At 36.4% G+C, this 25,491-nt stretch overlaps 1 protein-coding gene across 21 annotated transcripts in view; it reads left to right on the plus strand.

Moving 5' to 3' along the window:
- Positions 1-25,491, plus strand: part of HMBOX1 (homeobox containing 1) — a 175,269-nt gene that overhangs the window by 67,672 nt on the left and 82,106 nt on the right. For all 21 annotated transcript variants that reach the window (XM_054499506.2, XM_054499509.2, XM_054499511.2 and 18 more), the window contains 3 exons: positions 6,467-6,546; positions 12,688-13,164; positions 22,631-22,716. In XM_054499506.2, coding sequence (XP_054355481.1) covers positions 6,524-6,546; positions 12,688-13,164; positions 22,631-22,716 — 586 coding nt within the window. In that variant the 5' untranslated portion in view covers positions 6,467-6,523. The remainder of the gene's footprint in view (positions 1-6,466; positions 6,547-12,687; positions 13,165-22,630; positions 22,717-25,491) is intronic.

Here is a 25,491-nt window from a genome sequence, read left to right on the forward strand (position 1 = left end):
CTGCCGCCCAGGCTGGAGTGCTGTGGCACGATCTCGGCTCACTGAAGCCCCAGCCTCCTGGGTTCAGGCGATTCTCCTGCCTCAGCCTTCTGAGTAGCTGGGATTATAGGTGTGTGCCACCATGCCCAGCTAATTTTTGTATTTTTAGTATAGACGAGGTTTCACCATGTTGGCCAGGCTGGTCTCGAGCTCTTGACCTCAAGTGGTTCGCCCGCCTCAGCCTCTCAAAGTGCTGGTATTACAGGTGGCTCATGCCACCATGCCCCGCCTAGGTCCTATTTTTAAATTGAAAGGAAAACCTTTTTGGCTTCTTTCTCAATATAGTTATTCATAAATGTTGGGAAAGGCTACCACTGTCCATGAAAATCTCTTTCCCATTCTTTTTCTAGGTGTTTCCTGCTCAATTAGAGGAACTTTTAATTTTAAAAGTATTGTATCATATCTCAATTTAATAATTTCTTTTATTTCAGGGTTTTGTTTTGAAAGATACCCAGTTTTTGCTATATTGCCCAGGATAGTCTTGAACTCCTGGCCTCAAGCAATCCTCTTGCCTCAGTGTCCTGAGCCGCTGGGATTACAAACGTGAGCCACTGCATACAGCTGATTTTCAGATTTTTAAAAATATAATTGCTTGAGTTTTCTAGACATTGTTCTGCCAAATCATTGACAAAAAGATATTTTTCTCTTTTATTCCAGTATTTTTGCCAGTTAATTCTTTTCTGTGTCTTACCATTTTTCCTGTAAACTTTAAGTCAGTGTTTACTTATAAAGGATTTAGTGGGCTTCTCACTCTAATTCCTAATTTTATTCATTTGATTTATTGAATAGGTAATAACATTCACATGGTTAAAATAATTTTTTAAAAAAGCCTCCTATGAACAGCTTCCTTCCCATTCCTCTCCATAATCTCTCTGGTTCCCAACCCTGCATTCAAAGTAACCACTGTTATTGGATCTCTTCCACAGATTATTTTATGCATATAAAAGTGAAGTTACACACATAGATACTCTCTATATATATTTATTGTGTGTGCATGCAATCTTAATTTTATTTGAAATGCTTTTAGTGTTTTGCTGTTTAGAATAATATTTGCCCTTCTTATGTTTTTACCAGAGTGTTTTTTTCTCTAGTCTTCTTTTCCACAGTTTTTTGTTTAAAATGGCTGCTAAGTTTTACTGAATGCCTTTTCAACATCTATTGATATAATCATGTAATTTCTCTGCCTTAAATTTGTTGATATATTGGATTATGCTGATTCCTAAAAATGGACCACTCTTGCATTTCTGCGTAAATTATAGTGGTATACAATGGACCCCCCTTATCCACCGGGAATACATTCTAAGACTCCCAGTAGATGCCTGAAACTGCAGATAGTATCAAACTCTATGTATACTATGCACAGATTTCATTTTCCTTCTTCACAGTTTCACAGAAGAGTCATTCTTCTTATAGTTCTTAGTAATCTCAGCATATGATTTTTTTTTTTTTAAACTTAAGTTGAGAACTTTCACCTTTTCACTGAAAGGAAGCACTTTTGGCTTCTGTTTGGTCTATTGAAATTGCCAGCATCATTATTCTTGAGTTTTGGGGCCATCATTCTGTAGAATAAGTATTACTTAAACAGGGGCACTGTTAGATACCAGGACAGTCAGTGTGATAATCTAGACAGCTAGTAAGTGAATAAGGGGCAGGTAGGGTCTACAGTGTGGATGCCCTGAAGGAGGAGCATGAGGTTTCTAAGTTACTAAGAGTGGCTCAAATTTTAAAACTTATGAATTATTTCTGGAATTTTCCACGTAATATTTTCAGACCATGGTTACTGCAGGTTACTGAAACCACAGAAAGCCAAAGTAAAACAGCAGATAAAGTGGGGGACTTTAAAGTGTCCTGCACTCTATAGTCTAATGTGAGTTTTTACTTAGATCTTTTACGTTTAATTTTTAAGTGAAATGGTATGTTCTGTATACTACCTTTATTAGGTTTGCTATTGAATAATTCTGGCTTCATAAAATGGATTGGAACATTTCCTGTATTTTTCTATAGTTTAGTATTATTAGAATTATGTTTTTTAAATAGATTAAGTCTGCTGAGAACTCAGCTGATTTTGATGCCTCTTTCTATAGATTCTTAATTACCTTTATTTTACTCTATTTGGTTTGACTAAAGAATTTATTTTTTGGTCAATTTTGATATATTCTATTTTACTGGGAAATCGTTTTTCTCTTTTAGGTTTTTAAATGAATTGTCATGCAGTTGCATTTATAATTTCTTAGGGTTTTTTTTCCCCAATACTATGGCTGTATTTTTCTTTTCATTCTGAATCTTACCAGTTTTTTTTCTCTCTTTTCTCTTTATTAGACTTTCTGTGTAATTATTTAATAGTCTTTCAAAGAGCCAACATTTGGACTTACTTATGCCTTCTGTAGCTTCATTTTATATTAATTTCAAATATTATTTCTTAGTTCCATTTTTCTAGCTTATTTTGATGTGCAGTATTTTATTTTTCTAGTTTTTTAAGTACTATTTTTTCTTTTGACTTTTAAAAATATTTAGGCTGTAAATTTTAAAACATTAATAATATGAATTTTAAAATATTAAAGTCTTTAAGGCCATACATTTACTTTTGAATGCAACTTTTGTTGGGTCATTTGGGTTTTCTTTTTTTTTTTTTCCTCAAGACGGAGTCTTGCTCTGTCACCCAGGCTGGAATGCAGTGGCACTCACTGCAACCTCTGCTTCCCAGGTTCAAGCAATTCTGCCTCAGCCTCCTGAGTAGCTGGGTTTACAGGCGCACGCCACCTGTAATTAGCACACTCAGCTAATTTTTGTATTTTTAGTAGAGGTGGAGCTTCACCGTGTTGGCCAGGCTGGTCTTGAACTTCTGACATCATCATCTGCCCGCCTCGGCCTCCCAAAGTGCTGGGATTACAGGTGTGAGCCACCGTGCCTGGCCTGGATTTTTGTTATGAAGAATAATCCTCTTTTTTGTCACAGTGTATTGCTATGTTGATCATAATTTCTTTTGTGGTTTCTTCTTTGATCCAAGGGTTATTTATGATTATCTTGTAGTTTATAAGTAGTTATTTTTGTACACTTTTCCCTAGATTGTTTGGATTATATATATGAAATTAAACCTTTTGTTTTACCACGTTTGTGATCAATTATGGTAATGGACATAGGGAAAAAAAAACTTCTTTGTTAGAAGGTTTACAAAGTATCTTTTTATCTTTAAAATTATGTTTACTGATAATATATCAAATTTCTGTTTTTAAAATTTTCTCCAACTATGTTTGTTCATTCTAAAAGGTATACTGAAATAACTCGTTTGTACTTTTAAAAACAAAATTATTAAAGAAGTTATGATTTTTGCTTTATTACCTCTCATGTTATTTGGTCTTTGTAACTCTTATGTCTTGGTCATAAACTGTATATTTTATAATTGTATACTTATTCTCTTTTTCTTTTTTTGTGTTTTTTTCTTTGGAGACGGAGTCTTGCTCTGTCGCCAGGCTGGAGTGCAGTGGCGTGATCTTGGCTCACTGCAACCTCTGCCTCCTGGATTCAAGCGATTCTCCTGCCTCAGACTCCTGAGTAGCTGGGACTACAGGTGCATGCCACCACGCCCAACTAATTTTTTTGTTTTTAGTAGAGACGGGGTTTCACCATGTTGGCCAGGATGGTCTTGATCTCTTGACCTCATGATCTGTCTGCCTTGGCCTCCCAAAGTGCTGGGATTACAGGCGTGAGCCACTAGGCCCGGCCTCTCTTTTTCTTTTATAGGTTGCTTGTTTTCTATGGCCAGGTGCTTGAATGTGATCCAGCATCCATAAATTTATATCCCTAATGCCTTTTAATATAAACTTTTTATTATAATGTTCTGCTTTTTTATTGTGTTGAAATATGCATAACATAAAATCTACCATTTTAACATATATAGTTCAGTGGCATTAAATACATACAGTATACAGCAGTCACCACCATCCATTTCCAGAACATTTTCATCCTCACAGATTGAAACTCTGTACCCTTAAATAATAACTTTTCATTATTCCTTGCCCATTTTACCCACCATTCTACTTTCTGTCTCTATGAATTTGACTACTCTAGGTACCTCATGTAAATGGAATCATATAATATTTGACCTTTTGTGATTGGGTTGTTTCACTTAGCATCATGTCTTCAAGTTTCATTCATGTTTTTGTGTCAGAGTTTCCTTCCTTTTAAAGGCTGGGACAATATTCTGTTGTTTGTATATATATCACATTTCATTTACCCATTTATCTGCCAGTGGACATTTGGGTTATTCCCACATTTGGCTTTTGTGAATAATGCTGCTGTGAACACAGCCTGATTCCACTTATTTTGGATAGATATCCAAAAGTGGAATCGCTGGATCATATGGTAATTCTGTATTTAGTTTTTTGAGGAACTGCCATACTGTTTTCCATAGTGGCTTCACCATTTTGCATTTCAGCCAGCAATATACAAGGATTCCATTTTCTCCACATTATTGCCACACTTGTTATTTTATGTTTTTTTTTTTTTAATAATAGGCATTCGAATGGGTGTGATTTTATTTTGTTTTTTTGGTTTCTTTTTTTCTTTTTCTTTTTTTTTTTTTAGACAGGGACTCATTGTGTTGCCCAAACTAGCCTTGAACTCCTGGCCTCAAGCGATCTTCCTGCCTCAGACTCCTAAGTAGCTGGTGTACAGGTGTGAGCCATTGCACTCAGTGTGGATGTGATCTTAATACCCATTTTTATTTAGTTCCTGATCTGTTTTTAAAATAACTTGAAAACATCTGTCAATTAGGAAAAAATAATCTGTCTCCTCTGCCAGAAGAGCTTTATGAAATTGAGAGAATTCATAACATCTTGTTTGCTTGGTCTTCTGTTTTTAGAACATTCCTTTTTTTGTAGAATATTTTAAGCCCATTTATGTCTGAAATATAACTGACATAATTCAGTGTCTTATGGTTACATAAATTTGTATCAGTGACTTAATCTGTTTTCCTGTCTGTGAAATGAGGGTCTTTGATGATAACTTCCTAGCATGGAAGTTGTCAAAGGATCCCCTCTAAAAGGGGATCCTGACCTTTTTTCTGTATTCATGGTGCATGCTACATGCTAAACATGCTACATGTAAATGTGCTGCATGGTTCTCATGATTACAGAATAAAGGTCAGGATCCCCTTCTAGATCATCTACTCCTCACACATACTGTGTTAAAGGCCAGCAACACAAGCCTACTAATTCCCTAAATAAATCTCATGATTTCTTTTCACTGTTTCCTCTTCCTGGAATCTTTCCTCCACTGATTCTCACCTCCCTCTACACCTTGATGTTGTGGAAGTCTTATTCTAATCCTCAAATAACAGCCAGATTTCACTCTAAGAAATCTTCCTAGTTCTCTCTAACCTAAATTAGTTTCTGGATTGTTAGTCATATAAACGTTGTATTTTTAGTCTTTTTTTTTTTGTATTATATTTTTTATTTGAGAGGGGTGTGTCTATAATTTTTGTCCCTAGTCTCTATTCTCCCCACCTCCTCCCATTTAATGAACTCCTAAGCTCCTCTACTGTTGGGACCATATCTTACTCATATTCGGTTCTTGCCAGAGCAAGCAGGTGCCTTATATATTTTTACTGAATTTGAGCAGGTAGTGAAAAATGTGTTTGTGGCCCAGGCTAGAGTGTAATGGTGCGATCTCGGTTCACTGCAACCGCCGCCTCCCAGGTTCAAGTGATTCTCCTGCCTCAGCTTCCCAAGTAGCTGGGATTACAGGCATGTGCCACCACCCCCAGCTAATTTTGTATGTTTAGTACAGTTGGGGTTTTGCCATGTTGGTCAGGCTGGTCTCGAACTCCTGACTTCAGGTGATCCACCCGCCTCGGCCTCCTAAAGTGCTGGGATTACAGGCGTGAGCCACCGTGCCTGGCCTGTTTTTAAGTCAGCAAGAAAATTATCTACAACAGGAACTTCATTAGTGCTACAATTTAGAATATACAAATATGAAAGGTTTCTAACTTTACCTTGTACATTTTACATATATCATTAGTCATTGTTGGACACTTTGGCCATGCTTAATATAATTCAGTACTGAATGTGTATTTTAATGTGAGAGTTTTTGACATCAACATTTTTATCTTTTGTCTAATTTATAATCTTAGAGTTAATGGAAATCAGTGCCTCTATAACTATGGTTTTAACCAGCTAATAAGTTGTCTTCATGATCTTTAGCTTCTAAACAATGAATAGTAGATACCATTTTTTGTGAAGATCTGTGTCTGAATTGAAAGGGATCAAAGTGTATGGTGAATAAAGCAGTAAAATGCAAATCAGAAGATATAATATTTAACATGATTAGCTAGTGTTAACTCTTGATATCCATAAGTTATATAATTAAAATTTTTATTCAGCACTTGATTAACATAAATATTTCTCAATTTTCTATCTTTGTTCTACAGAATGGTAGATAACGCAGATCATCTCTGGAAAGGATATTGATCCTCCTCATGTAAAGTATGCTCAGTTCCTTTCCAGTGGTGTAAGTATCAAGACCTTTTTGATTTTTATCTTCACAATCATTTTAGTAAAGTTAAGATGTCATTATGATTATGATCCAGATTTGACAACAGATATTTGTAGAGTTGCAAATATTTTTTTAGAAAATGAATCAAATGGTATACCTATTTGACATTAAGGTGAATAAGTGTCATGATCATGTGGTGAGAAATGAATTTTTAAATCTATCAGCCTTCTCTTACCATTTCTGTTTTCAACTTTGAATTTTAACATTAAGTTTAAATTGAATATAAAATTACTTATTATTTTTAACTGTTTAAAGCTAGAAGCATCCAAGATAGATGACTAACAGTTCAAGAGAGCTAGTATTAGATTCCTTGTGACAAGCAGACTACTGGAAGCATACACCTTCATGTTGCCTTTTGTGTAAAAACTCCTAGCACCTTAACCATTTTCCTTTACCTGCTGGGGGCATGATAATGTAGTTAAGCCTATTAGCTAATGTGCTAGCCTTTCTTTGGAGTCAGGCAGAAAATACAAATTGAGATAGTGGTATTGTGTTGAGAGTGTTTTTGTGCTAGGATATGAACTATAACCACCAGTTCATATTAAATAGGCCTTTGAATAAAAGTATTCCGGGAATTTCAGATATTAGAGAAGACAGAGTATCTATTAGCTCATTAAGTGCATCTTTAGAGTCGAATGCAGAGTGCCTTTAGCATAAGTATTTTCTAAAATTTGATGGAGTCTCCACTTTGCTTAAATTCCTTCCGTTTTGGTTGACAGTTCTATAATACAGTAAGTAGACATTAAGAGAGATTTTCCTTATTATTTAGGCTTTTCATTAGAGTTCCCCCCACCCCCACCCCAGTAGATTCTATGATATAGTGAAAAGTTTCTGGAACAGACCTAGAAGATGTGAACTGTAGCCCGACTTTCTGCTAAGTAGCTATATCCTTGGGAAGGCACTTCACCTCTTTGGGCCTTAGTTTCCCTCCCCACTTTTTAAAAAAATTTATTTGCTAATGGCTGTTTTCGATCTATCAGCCTTCTCTTTTACCATTTCTATTTTCAACTTTGAATTTTGACATTAATTTTAAATTGAATATAAAATTACTTATTATTTTTAACTGCTCAAAGCCTAGAAGTTTCTGAGATAGATGGCTAAGCATTCAGGAGAGTTAAGATTTCTAACGGCTATTGAAAATAGTAAGATGTCTGATAATTACTGAAATGAATGTAAGCATCATGAAGCCATGAATTTTTGCGTGATTTGTTCCTTGTTGTGTCCTCTGTGCCTTGCACAGGATCTGTTACATAGTAGGCACTCCATAAATGTTACTTAAATGAATGATTTTTGTCTAAATGGTCTCCAGTTTTCTCATTCCACACCTAATTTATATCTCCCTCTATAAATCTGCATGTTTGTACTTGGATTTTTGTCACATATGGTAGAAATAAGATGATCAAAGTATGATTTCATGAATCACAGTGTTTATTGCCATACAAAGAGAATTTTTTCTTGGGTTCACAGTACTTAAAAATGGGGAGAGTAACATGGACAGACTTCACAGAGAATACACTCAATAGATGAGGTACATTAACCACATTATGAGTGTGTTCCAAAGCTATTAAAGTGTCTTTGCTCAATTATGATGAAAGGAGGCCTCTGTGTTGAAGTGAAGGCTAAAGGTGGAGGTGTACCTTTATATGAGCAGTTCTTGGGAGAGGCTGGCTTGACCACCATAGCTGAGATCCGAGACCACAGGGAAGGCCCCTCAGTGCTAGAAAATGCTGGCCTGCAAGGTGTAAAAGCTTTGAGGCCTGTTGCAGCCTGAGCTCTCTGGTTTTGGAGAAGCTGCTGACAGAGTAGCCCTGCCACAGCCTAAGCTCCCAAAGTGTCTGTTAAGGTCTTGAGTGTATATGTATTTTGAAGTCCAGTAGTTGTGACAGTAACTCACATATGCAGTTTGACATGAGGTGACATTCCTGAGAGGATGGAGAGTTCTCTCTCTGATAAAAATATTGTGATTGACTCTAGAGTGTGTTAAATTAGCATGCAGTAAATATCATGTATGCAAAACAAAACTAACCTATTTTGCCTAGTCATTCTAGATAATAAAAATAAAGACAGCAGAATTGAGCTGAAGAAAAAGCTGTTATCCAGTAAAATTTTACTGTTAGTGCTTTACAAGTAAGATAGTAATGTCCTTTTTACCTCTGTGATTTCAAGATTAATTATTTGTGAATGCTTTAATCTTCTTTGCTCTACATGTCTGTAGAATTTAGCTTATGAAAGTATATTCTGGACCTCATGCCTTATCCAAGAAGGGTTTAGGTACATATTCAAGTCAGGATAAAATGTATTGTGAAAAGTTATTATTGTCTTATGGTATGATACTTTCTTAGAATATCAGTTTATGAACTGAGCCATAATTCCTGAATTTAATTGTTCTTTTATGCCTTAAACATTGTCTGTTATTACAGTGTTGAAATTCTTCTCACATCCTTTTCAATTATTGTTGGCCTGAGTCTGCATTCAGATTAGTAATTTAAAGTGAAAGATGTTCCTTATCCTCTGAACAATCCTTGTGCATAAGAAAATTAATTCAATTCTTACATGTTATCTTTTTCTGTTATAAAAGAATTGCTGATATCATGGACTTAGATGACCTTTGTAGGTCATTTACTGCCATAAATTCATGATTATATGCTTAAACTAGGTAAATTATGAGAAATAAAATTGTGAAATGCCAGAGTATATGCCTTTGTTTATATTAATACACATTGGAACATTATTCTCAATATCCAGGAGAGCTTCTAGTCTCAGCGTTTTCTCAGTAAAATATCGTATCTTCAGTGTCACATGCATGCTTTGATCCTGTTTGTTATGCTCTTAATCATTTTGCTTTGTAGTGATCATACGAATGATCATTCTAGCAATTGTGGATCATTTTGCTTTAGGTTATGTTTGCATTAGGGAACTCTCAGTGCAGGGCACAGACATCTAATTTGAACAAGGTGATACATAAAGGAAAATGTATTCTCTGATGAAACAAAACAGCAAGAAGAGCAGGGATGTATCAGAGGCTTAGGGATTATTGAAACAAGGGATGTGAGCACTGCAGAGCTTTCTCCATCGCTCTGTTCTACGTTTCTTGGTATGTCTGCGTCATCCTCCTGTGAACTAGCTGCTTCCGTATAATGAGGAATTTACCAGACTAGTATCTTCCTGCAACTGAACAGTTATGGTGACTGTTCATCTTTCCCCTCGTCTGATTAGAAAATTATGGGGAGAGCAAGGTTTGGCTTTCTTGTGTGCTCACCCCACTGGCCAGAAGGTGGGGTATTACGAGTGATAGCCCAAGAACATGTGCTTGAAAACAATGAGGTGTTCTAGGCAGACAAAGTAAATAGGTGGCCTATTGTTTCACCTTTTATGACTTGGAATAAAAGTGGTTCTAATAGTCAATGAATCTGAAATGACCCAAAATATTAGATTGTTTCATATGCTGTGAAATCTATAGTTTTGACAATTCTAATTCGAGTGTTAGGCTGGATACTTTTCAGTAATAAGTGAAATTCATATAATTTACTTTTGTTTTATGCTGATACAGAGTGCTGCTCCATACAAGGAATGGTTTGAAGAACTGTATACAGATAACTAACTGCTCTGATATGAATACTATAGGAAAATACTATGATTGGGGATTTTTGTCCATATAATAAAACAGTTATTGAAGTCATCTAAAGTAAGATCACTTTATGAAATACTTTGGTAACATGAAGATTGAAAATAGCAACAAACAGGTCTACCTCATTTTCAAGGGAAAATAATAATGTTTATGTTTAATTTTTTTCATTACAAAGTATTGTGGGGGAACTTAGGCCATCAAGAAGGAATATAATAATCATGAAAATAGATCTTTTTAAAATGATGGCTAACTTGTTACAAGTGAGTATTGGAAGAAATCAGACCGTAACATTTGTAGGTGTACAGCACATACTGTGGCCCATGGGCACAAATGGCCTGCAACATGTTTAGATCCACAGAATGTGTGTGTTTGGTTTTGTTTTATTTTAATGAGCTTGTTTTAAAAACTAGGAACATTTCATCTACAGTTCTAGATTTTTCCCTACTTATTTTTAAAAGGATTTGAAAGATAAAACAATCAGTGAAATAGAATAGACTATCCAAAGGTAATGCAGATTCATATGGAAATTGTGTATATGATAAAGGCAGCATTTCACATCGGAGGAGAAGACAGATATTCAATAAAAACATATGACATCTAGCTGTCCATTTAGGATGAAATAAAGCCCCAATTTTTTATACTTGTTAAGTCAATAAAAATTCTAGATGGAGCAAGGATTTTAAATGTAGAAAACTATTACTAGGACCCTTAGGTTCATCAGTAATTAGAGTATTTTTATCTAAATGGCTTTAAATGAGACTTAAAGGAGTAGAATAGCCTGTGTCCCAAATCATATGTTTCCAGTTAAGTCCTGCAATGTATTGTAAAGGAGAATGATGTGTGCTTTTGGAGTCAATAAGATCTAGGCTTAAATCTTTTTCCTACTGTTTACTCAGATTTTTTGTAAAGTACAAAACTACACTGAGCTTTAGTTTCCTCAACAAGCAGTCCATCAACATAAAATGAAATGAATAAAGAACATCTACCACAGGGAGTTGCTGTGAGAATTGGATGAGATTATGTTATGTGAAACTCATACCCAGTGCCCAGAAGTGACTGTTAATAAAGTTTTCGTGTAGAAGGACAAAGAAACAGTGAGACCATCAATAGCTATAGGGCACTGGCCCAGAGTAATGTTTGTTTGAGAAAGATGAAGAAATTTCTTGACATCTGTTTCCATCTGCAAACACTTATTGAGAGCCTACTGCATGCCATGCATTATATTTGGCACTAGAACAATAAATATCAAAGTAAAAGAGATTACAACCTTAAAAAATCTTGAATGGGAAAGTCAGGTCTTATAAGAAAGGAATTCAAGGCCGAGCATGGTGGCTCACACCTGTAATCCCAGCACTTTGGGAGGCCGAGGCGGGCAAATCACCTGAGGTCAGGAGTTTGAGACCAGCCTGGCCAACATGTTGAAACCCCATCTCTACTAAAAATATAAAAGTAGCCAGGCTTGGTGGCAGGTGCCTGTAATCCCAGCTACTCAGGAGGTTGAGGCAGGAGAATCGCTTGAACCCAGGAGGTGGAGGTTGCAGTGAGCCAAGACTGTGCCACTGCACTCCAGCCTGGGTGACAAGAGCGAAACTCCGTATCCAAAACAACAACAACAACAACAACAAAGGAATTCAAGCTGTGAGAATTTTTACAGTATTTGACTACTCTCTTAAAATTGTTATTCACCCTAAGAAAACATTTTCTGATGTGCTGCAGTATCTTGTGCTAGTTAAAGGAAACATGTAAAAGTAATTTCCTAAGAAAAATGAATAGCATTGTTTGGCTACAACCACGAAAGATCTATTTCTCAGGGTAGCTATTAAGAGAGAATGCATTACCAGAGATGGAAAACTTAGGAAATTGCTAAGTAGTGAATGAAATGGTGCTTATTTTTTTTTTAATGTACCTCTGTTTTCCACTTAAATATTTTTGCTGGTTATTAGCATTTGCTTGGACTTAGCTTAGCAAATTATTTCACTAAATGAGGTTGTAGAGAATTCCTAGGTCTGTTTAGCTAATATTTGGTAAATAATATAATACTATTTTTTCAGTAATTTTCCATTAATACTGTAATGTAGAGTAATACACTTGAGATGGGCAAAACACTTCTGAGTTATCATGTAGCCTGGGCTTAATGCACTCCATGTACCTAATCTGTTGTTCTGGTATTATTTACATAACTAAAATTTTAGTTCTGATATTTACCAAAATTGAGGAAAATGTAAATTGTATGCCATATGAAATTAGGTTTTATGTTACACCTATGTTCACCTACTAATACATTTAGTATCTGTACCAATCCATTTGCCATGGCACAATCATTCTAGCATGGGACATACCTTCATTTTCAATAAAGAAGCTTATGTAGAAATAGTGTATCTTCTGAGCATTCTCTATAATATGTGCTTTGGTAGATACTGTCAATAAAGAGACTTTTTATCTTTTTTTTTTTTTTTTTTTTTTTTTAGTTTGCTGGAAACCATGTCTCATTATACAGATGAACCCAGATTTACCATAGAGCAGATAGATCTGCTTCAGCGACTTCGGCGTACTGGAATGACTAAACATGAAATTCTCCATGCCTTGGAAACTTTGGACCGTCTTGATCAAGAGCATAGTGACAAGTTTGGAAGAAGGTCCAGCTATGGAGGAAGTTCATATGGGAATAGTACCAACAATGTCCCAGCATCTTCCTCTACAGCTACAGCTTCCACACAGACGCAGCATTCGGGAATGTCCCCATCACCTAGCAACAGTTACGATACTTCCCCACAGCCTTGCACTACCAATCAAAATGGGAGGGAGAATAATGAGCGATTATCTACATCCAATGGAAAGATGTCACCAGCTCGCTACCATGCAAACAGCATGGGTCAGAGGTCATACAGTTTTGAAGCCTCAGAAGAGGACCTAGATGTAGATGATAAAGTGGAAGAATTAATGAGGTTGGTGACTTTGCTTATTCAGAGTCCCTAAAAACGTCTGTATTCTTAGATTGTTTTTAAGTAGTATGCTGCGTTTCAGCTACTTAGCTATAAGAACTGTAACTTCCTCCTCCCAACTTTGGAGATGAAAGAAAGAAAGTTCAAGCTTTATGTTTTTAATTTAAATTTTCTCTTCTTTACTTCAGCCCTTTCTCTTTGCTGCTTGATAAGCCTTTTCCATTCTGTTTATCAAACACTAATCTTCTCTATGACCCTAATAGCTAATTTCTGACTAACAGACACATTCTAATCCTTAAAAATCTGTTGTAAGTACTTTTTCTGAGGGATAATTTTATCTTGATCAGAATATATACACTCTTAATTTTTTTCTTCAACATTCCAATCAAGAAAATAATTTGGGGTACCTATTATATAGGTTCTAATTTTAGCAATAGATGACACACACACACACACACAGTCTTTTATAAGTGTAAGAACTTAGAGTTTTAAACACTGAGAAAAGAAATCTACTTTTTTTTTTTTGAGACAGAGTCTTGCTCTGTATGCCCAGGCTGGAGTGCAATGGTGTGGTCTCGGCTCACCACAATCTCCGCCTCCCAGGTTCAAGCGATTCTCCTGTCTCAGCCTACCGAGTAGCTGGGGTTACAGGCATGCATCACCATGCTGAGCTATTTTGTATTTTTAGTAGAGACGGAGTTTTTCCATGTTGATCAGGCTGGTCTCGAACTCCTGATCTCAGGTGATCCACCTGCCTCGGCCTCCCAAAGTGCTGGGATTACAGGCATGAGCCACTGCACCCGGCCCACAAGAAATCTGCTTTCAACAGAGGTAATTAGGAAAGGCTTCACACTGGACCCTGGGACACTTTGAGGGTAACACCATGTGTTTTCCATTATTGTGCCTCCAGGATCTGGAACTTTCCCTAGCACATGTTAAGGGCCTAATATGTTTAATGAATGGGTGACCTTGACCTAAATGGTAAAGAATAGCATTTGTTTTTAAAATACAGGAACTTTATTTAAAATTAAGGGAACAGTAAAGGGTAGAAAAGGCAAGGCATGTCTTCAGTCTGATAAAAATTACTGATGGGTAAGACAATGTAATATGAATAATATATTAGGAGACAATACAGGTTTTGGGAGACTTTGAGTTCCATACTAGTTTATTTACTTTTGTTGGAATTGAGGAGTTTTGTAAAAACTCCTCTAGGAATAGAGATGATAAAGGTATTGTTTTCAGTAGATTTCCACTACAGTAGAAGGGAAAGAGCCTGCAGATAAATTAGTTACAGTAGATTATGAAAGAAACTGTAACAGGAATTTGTCAGAAATAAAAATAGTACCTATAAGTATCATTATAATTCTTCCTAAAGATTTTTAAACTTCAAGATGGAATAATAGTGACACATAATAATATTGCCACATGGAAGATCTGTCCAATAGTACCACAATGTTGAAATATCCTTCAGACTGTCCTGAATTTATTTTTAGGTGCAACTTTATTATATGAAATTCTGTGCTAAATCAACTATTTTATCTTGATTCCAGATACAGTATAAATAAAGTATAATATTAATACCTGTAATGAATAATTTGATACAGCAGTTACAGTTACAAGTCATTGTTTGGTTTGGTTTGGTTTTTTGAGATGGAGTCTTGCTCTGTCACCCAGGCTGAAGTACAGTGGTGCGATCTCGGCTCACTGCAACCTCCGCCTCCTGGGCTGAAGTGATTCTCCTGCTTTAGCCTCCCGAGTAGCTGGGACTGCAGGCGTGTGCCACCATGCCCAGCTAATTTTTTTTTAAAGTTAAAAATATAAGAGATCAGTTTGGCTTTGAATTCTTTTTCATGTGTTAAAGTAGGTGACCAAAGTTCAGGTGTTGCTTTTGAATTTAATGTTGTTAAGATTAAGAGGGAGAACAATTTGGGCAAATAAAAGTTACTTCGTTCATTGAAACATAACAAGATTAGCTTTTAATTATTCTGAGTAGAGAGGATATCAACAATTTAAAAAGGATGCCAACCTGTTTTTTTCGGTGGTGTTGCTGTTCATCAGTTTTGATAAGCTTTTGACATAACAGTTAATTCTTAAATGTGTATAAGACTAACAAGAAGTATGGGAAAACTCGTTAGTAAAAGTCTCTAGAAGATTGTCTGGAATAATAAAGGTCTAAAAACTTGACTTTTAACTCATAGGCTGGCATAATGTTTTAATTCAAATATATGCTCAAAGTAAATGAAAACCTATTTAGCAATGACTGGGATTTGTAGTTAAATCCCATAATTACACCCATTCCAGTTTCCCTGTGAAATATATACAGGTTTATACTTTGTTATCAGTATTTATGTATTACCACTTGTCGCATAATCAGGACACTTTATCTTTTTCCATTTCTCTGCTTCTTTATTAGAACTGCTCCTTTGGGTTCTCCTGATTATCTTGGGGTCTCAGTGGCCCTTCTAGATCTCTCTGGTTCTCTGCCATTGCACCCTCACCCACTGCTGCACTCCTGCTTTCCTCCATTGTGTCCCCCTCTCACGCTTCTCAGGTCGTAGATAATAATAATCCTTGGACCAGTGGGAAAGTTTATTGGATGACATTGTCACTTATAATCATTAAAACCATGATGTGAGGTTGATCAGAGAAACTGAGATTCACAAAAATTAAATACTTTGCCCAAGAGAACTTCAGTATTAAGTGGCAGAGCCTAAATTATGTCTTTATTATCAATATGTCACTGGTGTACATTGCCTCTCCAAATAAATTTTTCATGTCTGTAGATTTTAATAAGATTTTAGGAAAGGTGGTTAATTAACATAAGACAAAGTATGAATTGCCTTAATGGGCTTCACATCCCCCTCCCCCATGATATTTGCTGCTTCAAAACAATCACTTACCACATGAATTTTTATTTAGTGGAATGTTAGAGAAATATTTTGAGCAGTGGATCTTTCTGAGTATTCTGTGCCCTTTTAGGAATATACTGCCCTTGCTGATCACTAGATGCAATGGTGATATTATAGCCCGTTGGAAGTGGTGGTCTCTGGTGGGGGAGCCTGGGTACCTGAATGCTTTCCTGTCTCCTTTTCTACCTGTGTGCTTCACCTCTTGCTTGTTCACATTCCTCAACTCATACACAAGATGTAGTTTTAAAAATCTTATAATTCATTGACTTCACAAACTTCACTCCTAATAATTTCGAGATATATAATGGAGTTTTTTTTTTTTTTTTTTTTTTTTTTTTTTGAGACAGTCTCGCTCTGTCACCCAGGCTGGAGTGCAGTGGTGCAATCTTGGCTCACTGCAATCTCCACCTCCCAGGTTCAAGCAATTCTTATGTCTCAGTCTCCCTCGTAGCTGGGATTACAGCGTGCACAACCACCCCCAGGTAATTTTTGTATTTTTAGTTGAGATGGGATTTCACCATGTTGACGAGGCTGGTCTCCAACTCCTGGCCTCAAGTGATCCGCCCACCTTGGCCTCCCAAAGTGCTGGGATTACAGGCATGAGCCACTGCGCCCAGCTCATAATGGAGATTTTTTTGTAGAACTTCATCAAGTTATAATTGTACACCTTATCAACTCATTAAGAAACAATGAGAAAGTAACTTTCACTTTTTTCATTTTTGAGTTAGGGTTGAAAAAAAGGTAAATTACGATATGAATTTAACAGATTGTTGAATATAACATTTTAGGGAGGACTTTAAAGACAAAAATAAAGACCTATTTTACGTTTTAATGTTTAAAAATGCATCTATTAATATATAAATATATGTGTAGGGGTATGTGTGTATACATATCTGCTAATATAATAGTATATAGATACTAATGTGTGTTTTATGTACATATTATGAAATAATTTAAATGAGGCTTATCAGAATTTATTAATAATGCCATACATTAAGGATATTATTCTTAACCACCCATGTACTAAATTTTATGATATGTTAGTATTTTGTATAAAACTGAGGCTTTATTCTAAGTTGGTTATCTATAGGCTAAGTATTTTACTTGCCTAAGTAGGATGTGCATCTTCTGTAGATAAGACAAAATGGTCATGATCTCCAGTTACTATGTTATTGATACATATTTAGTAACTTTTATTTTTGAGTGATTTTTTAAAATTTAAAATTATACTTTGTCTCCATAGGTGAAAATGTATGGGAATAGGTTTTATTCAAACATGAAAGAAATTTGTACATCATTGTATTTTTCCAAGTTTGAAATAGTCTGTCCTGGCAGGTGTTGCTTCATCTCTGAAAGTCTTTCAGATAGATGATTACCTTTAAGAGATCCTAAAGAATGCGCAGTGTATATTAACTGTGAAAATATGGCAGATCTTAAAGCATATCATTTTTAAAACAGGTGGTCTTTATTATTCTTTGTTCTAGAAAAGGAAGCAATGTCATTTCGAACTACTATAAATAATTCTTTTCCTTTCTGATTTGGTAAGCTTTAATCTAAGAATAAAAATTTAAAGCTGTTTTATAAATTATCTAGATCAGGCTTTCCATTTTACAACCTTTTATCTCCAACTACAGAATTGTTCATTCATTGAACAAATTAAGCTGTATTATATGCAAACCCCATAAATGAATAAGGCACAATCTTTGTGCTGAAGGACTAAGGACTTTACAGGGTAGTAGGAGAGATAAGACAAGATTAGGAACAACTATAATACAGAACAGCATGTAATATATTAGCATGTGAGTAGTAGTATTGAAATGTTAAAGTTAGCCATTGCAAGAAGAGACCTTTTTTAGCTTTGAAGATCAGGGAGAACGTCTTTGAATAGATGACAGTTAAATTGTGTCTTAGTAAAAGGGGATTCCACAAACAGGCATTACTGATGAATTCATCCAGATACTAAGAAAGGTCTGTAAGTAACAGTGAAAGTTTAGCAAGTTATAAAAATAATGGCAATGGAGGGTGGGAAGGAAGAATTTCATCCTGGTGTGGAAATCACCCAGATGAATCTAGCATGGCAATGATTTGAAAAAGGGTGTAGGAGGCAATGACATGGACTTGAACTGGTTAGTTTCAAATCAGGTGGGTATCTTATCTTGAAGTAAGTAAGCTGTGGAATCAAAGACAAGATCAACCTGCTCTTCACTTTAATTCCCTAAGATTTGAGGCATAGAAATCTTGAAGAGTGTGAGATTTTATAAGAGAAGAGAGGAAGGAGGGGATTTATTCTTTTTAAGGAGGATGTAAAATTGCAGATGAAGAGAGGAAGTGAGGGGTGGGAGAAGATGAGAGAATTAGATTTAGAGTAAATGAAGTTTTCACACTACCAAAGTGGTGATTTCATAGACTACAATGAGGACAATAGGAGTAGCAGGTCCCTAAAGAAGCCTGAATGAGAAAGAATGAGGGACGGGGGTGATGTCAAAGTTTGAACAACAAAGCTAACCCACTAGAATGGAACTTTTAAAAATACTTAAGAGAATTGGACACAATGAAAATAGAATGCATTTAGTATTTTGAAAATACCTAGTGAAACCAACTAAATGACACATCATTGCTTGCGTATAGAACTCTTTTAATGCTACCTAAAAGTACCTGGTACAGATGTTTACTTCGGTCTTATATGATTACAGCAGATGATTTGTTTCTTCTTTTCTTGGGAACCTTTCTGAAGTTTCATAAAATAATAGTCAATGTTTAGTATTTTTACAATTTCAAAAAAAATTTTGCAATGAATTTTTGATTCTATGTATTACAGACATATATATACACACAATATTTAATTTCATTGCTAGGAGACAAATTTTAAAAGCCTTGTAAAGGGAGTATTGATGCTTTTTGTTGTTGTTGTTAGATGGAGTCTCACTCTGTTGCCCAGTGGCGCAATCTTGGCTCACTGCAGCATCCGCCTCCTGGTTTCAAGCAATTTTCCTGTCTCAGCCTCCCAAGTAACTGGGATTACAGGAGTGAGCCACTGCACCTGGCCAGTGCTTTTATTTTATCAGATGATACAGCCAGGGCGCAGCTTTGTTAAATGACTTGCCCATGCACAACCTTATCTTTTAAGTCTTTTGTTTTGCTTTTTGAAAAAGCTCTCTGGTAAAACAGTGAAGAGTTTTTTATTTCTTTTCTCTCTCTTTTTTTTTTTTTTTGTTTGAGATGGAGTCTCGCTTTGTCACCCATGTTGGAGTGCAGTGGCAGGTTTTCAGCTCACTGCAACCTCCGCCTCCGGGGTTCAAGCGATTCTCCTGCCTCAGCCTCCTGAGTAGCTGGGATTACAGGTGCACGCCACCACACCCAGCTATTTTAAAAATATTTTTGGTAGAGACGAGGTCTCACCATGTTGGCCAGGCTGATCTTGAACTCCTGACCTCAAGTGATCCACCCGCCTCAGCTTCCCAAAGTCTTGGGATTACAGGCGTGACCCACCGTGCCTGGCTGTTTCTATGTTTTTAAACATTATTGGTACTTAGAAACTTGTCAAATATCTAAAAATGTGAATTGCTACTGTTTGACAGATTTTTGGGATTCCTTCTGTTTTGTGCAGTCCTTAATAATATCGTGCTGCAAGGCTGTGAATAATTTACAAACTGGATATTTCCTCTTTCAATAATTGAGTGTTATCTCTTCTGTATGATTTAGTGTCTAGATGAATTTAATTTAAAATAAATTGATTTAAATGACAATGTAAATTAGTAGTCAAAAAACCCATTTAATTCTTTTCCCCCACAAATGTACATTTTTTTATTTAACCTGAATAAATATTCTCTTAAATTCGGCTTCATTTTCCTAGAAGATCATTCTATATATAGAAATGCAATACTTTATTTAAAAATTTTCAGATTAATTTTATAGTTATATTAGAAACCAAATGATTTGTTTTATTTATATAAGCCAATTGAAATAGTGCTGAAGTTATCTCTTGTACACTGATTATTGATGCACATTTGAAAGCTTTTGTTCTACATTACCTGCATTTTAGTCAGCAGTTATTTTGTTTGACTTTAAAATATATTTATTTGTACCTTTTTCTTTTTCATATACACAATTTTTAAATAAAATGTGAATGCATATTTTTCAAAGAAATATTTCAGGCCGGGCGCGGTGGCTCACGCCTGTAATCCCAGCACTTTGGGAGGCTGAGATGGGTGGATCACGAGTTCAGGAGATCGAGATCATCCTGGCTAACACGGTGAAACCCTGTGTCTACAAAAAATACAAAAAAAAATTAGCCGGGCGTAATGGCGGGCGCCTGTAGTCCCAGCTACTCGGGAGGCTGAGGCAGGAGAATGAAGTGAACCCGGGAGGCGGAGCTTGCAGTGAGCCGAGATCGCGCTACTGCACTCCAGCCTGCGCGACTGAGTGAGGCTCTGTCTCGAAAAAAAAAAGAAAAAAAAAATTTCAAATATAGACAGTCATTTTGGGAAGAATCTAACCAGAATCTAGATCAGTATGAGAAATTTTACTGCATTAGGCAGCTGATTAATTTTTTCCTTTAGGAATATTTTTGATTAGGATTTCCAACTGATAGATCAGCAGTATACTGTAGAGCTACAGATTGGAAACTCACCACTATGACCTCTCTGTTTTTTTCCAGAATTCCCCAAAGGGAGCATGGTCTTACAACAGAGTCCTTTCAACAGAGCATGTAACAACTACTCATCAGGGAGCTAAAATCCCTCATCCAAGTTAAATCACAACTCATTGTTTTTGGATAGGATACTTCAGTTTCTCCAAATAGTCTACAGAGAGATGTGAACCCCTAGAAAGAGTTTGTGGTTCTTTCACAAAACAATTGTTAAGGTTTTGTGATCCTTTGTCTCAGATCAGGGGTCAGCAAACTTCTTCTCTAAAGGACTAGATAGTAAAAATTTTAGACTTTGTGCCCAAGAGGCAAATTTAAGGATATAATAAAGAGGCGTAGGCTGGGTGCTACTGCTCACGCCTGTATTCCCAGCACTTTGGGAAGCCAAGGCAGGAGGATCACTTGAGGTTAGAAGTTCGAGACCAGCCTGGCCAGCCAACATGGTGAAACCCCGATTCTACTAAAAATACAAAAATTAGCCGGGTGTGGTGCTGCATGCCCGTAACCCCAGCTACTCAGGTTGCTGAAGCAGGAAAATTGCTTGCGCCCGGGAGGTGGAGCTTGCAGTGAGCCGAGATCGCGCCACTGCACTCCAGCCCGGGCAACAGAGTGAGACTCCGTCTCAAAAAAAAAAAAAAAAAAAAAGGATATAATGTAGAGACATATACAAGACAGAAAACAAACAGCCACAAATTTTTATTGACAAAAGTCAATACAGAATAAGAATAATTGGGTACAGTTTTTAAAAATATAGGCCTACTAGTCAGAAGAATGAAATTGCAGGGAGAGGGATAATATTTTGCTTAATGTGTGTTTATCCTTAGCATTTTCTGTTGTCAAATTGATTGCAAATGTCCATCTGTGAAAATGATCCTTAGCTCATAGGTTGTATAAAAATAGGTGGCAGGCTAGAATTAGCCCATAGGTGGTAATTTGCTGACCCCTGTGTTAGATAAGAAGTTACCTCTATTCTATGTTACTTTTGAGCTTGAACAGAAACCACTGTTCTTTTTATGTAATCCTTTTGAAAATAAAGCATTGAAAGAGAGATTGGTCGGTTTTAAGGGTTTAACTATAATTTTTGTTTATTAATTCTTGTTCTGGTGGAAAAACAGAAGTCTTGCCACTCATTGTCATTTTTGTGAATGTCTGGTCTTTTGAGAATTTGTTGAGTCTTTAAGTAAAAATTTGTAACAGGCATTTTAGTGGAGGAAAAATGAGGTATATAATGTATTCCCAAGGACACAGAATATTGTGTAGTTTTAAGTATTGTTCTATATAATATAAAATGTATAAATGCCTTTTTAATACTAAAACTTTATATTCAGCCGATCCCACTTTAAATTTTTTGTTTATACAAGAAAAGAAGTTAAAGAGCAAGCCTTTCTTCAAATGGCTAACATTTTTATGGTTGTGAGAATGATGATTGCTTTTTCCTTAATCATTTTAAAGGTTTTTAAATGAACATTATTCATGCAGTTGTGTAGTTAACATGCGAGCCCACAATCTGCTCACAACTGAATTTGTTGTTGTTGCTCTTTATTTTTCTAGGATTTCTGTCTGTGTAAGATATATTCATTCCCCAGTAATGAAACTTTGTATATACCATATGACAGCCTTGTTCCTAATGTGAATTATACAGAGCATGCGATTAACCATCCTCTGGTATGAGACTTATATCTATTGTGGTCTTCACTAAAGCGTCTGTCTGATGGTGTGATGTTTTAGGACTTGAATATTTGGTGTTTCTTGGTTCATTGTAATTTCATATTTTCACACAAGTTTGGTCTGTTTACCCTTTATTTTTGTGTCCTTTCTGTGTTCTCCCCACCTCTCTGCTTCACCTTTCTTTTAGCAAAGATGAGGATTTCTACCTTCAACATACATTGTTGGTCTTGTCTTCTGTTTTTGTTAGGAGGGACAGCAGTGTGATAAAAGAGGAAATCAAAGCCTTTCTTGCCAATCGGAGGATTTCCCAAGCAGTTGTTGCACAGGTAACAGGTAAGAGCTGAAGAGCCCTTTATTCTGGAATCATGTCTAGTCTCTGCCTTCTGGTGCAGATGTTGGAATATTGCTTGCATTTCTGCATTGCAGTGCAGATCTGTCAACTTAGGCATAATTATGTATGCCTGTGATTTAAAACCCATTGTCTCCAATATCGCCGAACTTCTCTAGTGATTTTTTTTGACTTGTGCTAGTAAATTTTATAGCATTTGTAATAAGCACAAAATTCCCTATTTTGTGGCTAAAAAAGATTCCTATAGTTTGCTTTTGATTGTGACAGAGCATATGACACATGCACATCCAACTGCTTTCTATACTATATATTTTTAAAAGCTTTGTAGTCCTCCAAGTATAATCCCTGATTATACCAGTTAAAAAATGATTCATGAGGGTAAAGAAAGTTGTTTTTTAAACCTGTTTTCCATATGTAAAAGCATTCCTTGAAACATTACTGAGAAGAGTCACCATTGTCTTCTCTTTGTTCTTTATATCCCATCCCATTCTCCGCCCCCACCTAAGCCCCATCCCTAGTATGTGGTGTATATGTGTCATTCTCTATTCAGATTGCATTTTTTAATGAAGTTCTTAAATTTGGGGGCAGATGTCTTTTCTTTGTTAATGTGTGATCTTCCTTTCGTAGATCTCAGTGATTTATAAGACCCTTAAAAAAAGTAACTGGGCGTTAGTCGTTAGAAGAACCGGACACTCTTTCAACTACATTTTGTAGTTGCAACATTGTTGTACTTTGTATATTGATAGATATAAAAATTTAATTCTCCCCTCCTTTTATTAACATTCTACTAGCTGGCTATGTGAATTTGGGCTTTTTAGCCTCTGTGCCTCAGTTTTCTTCCTTCTATAATGAAATACTTGGATCTGATCTTCAACAATAACTTACGATTTAAAGATATTATTTCTGTTCTCCAGACCATGATACATACTGAAGCTAATTTACCTAAAAGGTTGTTACTGGCCATTAATTTGGTTAAAAATGAAACACCAGAGTTTAGAAGTCTTACATTTCATCCCAAGTATCTAAGGTCAGCCAATCTTTTATAGTGTGTGTGTTTAATATATTACACTAGTAATATATTTTTATAAATGACACTTCTGTTTATGGTAAAATACTTTAGTTAAAGGTGTCCTTCGGTGTAGAAGTCTTCTACCAAAGGACAGTGTGTTAGTTTAATTGTTGTAGTATTTAGGTGTTTTTCTATAGGATATTTAAAATATGTTGTTAACCTTTATCTTCACGCAATGTAAGGACAAGTCAAGCAGGTTTTAGTGAAACTCACTGATGTGGACTTTGAAAAGATGAAATGTTGTCTTTCAGTACTTACATTTCAGCCTCCATTACTAGAAGCAATAGTATCTTCCAGTTTGCCAGCCTAAAACTAAAAAGACAAAATTTTAGTGTTACAGAATAGCATTGCAACGTTGATTTTTTTTTTTTCAGGTAGAAGCATTTCTTAGTATATTGAATTCCCTGAATCTTGAATCATTTAGGACTTTTAAAATAGTAGGTTTGAAACCCATCCAACCTTAATTAATGCAAATCATAGTAACATACCTTTAAAAAGCATTTCTTGAGCATATCTAAAGGCATGGGATAAACCGTAATGGGTTAAACATGATGCATTAAATATAGTATTGCCTTTTTTGGAAAGGGAAACTGAAAGATATATTTTCCCATCTTGCTGTTCAAAATATAGCACATGGAACAACATTATTGGCGTCACCTGGGAGCTTCCTAGAATTGTAAAAGTACTGAATACTGGCCGGGCGCGGTGGCTCACACCTGTAATCTCAGCACTTTGGGAGGCCGAGGCAGGCGGATCACGAGGTCAGGAGATCAAGACCATCCTGGCTAACACGGTGAAACCCTGTCTCTACTAAAAATACAAAAAGCCAGGCGTGGTGGCGGGCACCTGTAGTCCCAGCTACTCGGGAGGCTGAGGCGGGAGAATGGCGTGAACCCGGGAGGCGGAGCTTGCAGTGAGCCGAGATCACGCCACTGCACTCCAGCCTGGGCGACAGAGCGAGACTCTGTCTCAAAAACACAAAAAAAATACTGAATACTGCTCTAAATGTGCTGAAACATAGTTTACATTTTAACCAGAAGCCCAGGTGATTTCGGTTTGAGAAATGCTATTCTAGCAGACTGGTAAACTTTACTGACTTTAACTTCAGTGGATTGGCATTACCTCACTCAGTAATGGTCATCATGATGCCATCCCCTGTTTTTATTTTTGTTTTGTTTTTACTTTTTTTTTTTGGTTTTGTTTGAGACAGGGTCTTGCTCTGTTCCCGAGGCTGGAGTGCAGTGGCCGGTGATCATGGCTCATTGCAGCATCCACCTCCTAGGCTCAAGTGATCTTCCCATATCAGCCTCCTGAGTAGCTGGGACTACAGTTGTGCACCACCACACCCGGCTAATTTTTATTTTTTACTTTTTTTTTTATTTTTGAGATGGAATCTTGCTCTGTCGCCCAAGCTAGAGTGCAATGGTGCCATCTCAGCTCACTGCAACCTCCGCCTCCTGGGTTCAAGCGATTCTCCTGCTTCAGCCTCCCAAGTACCTGGGATTACAGGCGCCTGCCATCACGCCCAGCTAATTTTTGTGTTTTTGGTAGGCGGGGTTTCACCATATTGGCCAGGCTGGTCTCAAACTCGTGAGCTCAGGTGATCCACCCGCTTCGGCCTCCCAAAGTGCTGCGATTACAGGCATGAGCCACTGTGCCCAGCCAATTTTTTACTTTGTGTAGAGATGAA

This window comes from Pongo pygmaeus, chromosome 7 (genome assembly GCF_028885625.2).
Source record: "Pongo pygmaeus isolate AG05252 chromosome 7, NHGRI_mPonPyg2-v2.0_pri, whole genome shotgun sequence".
Lineage (NCBI taxonomy): Eukaryota > Metazoa > Chordata > Mammalia > Primates > Hominidae > Pongo > Pongo pygmaeus.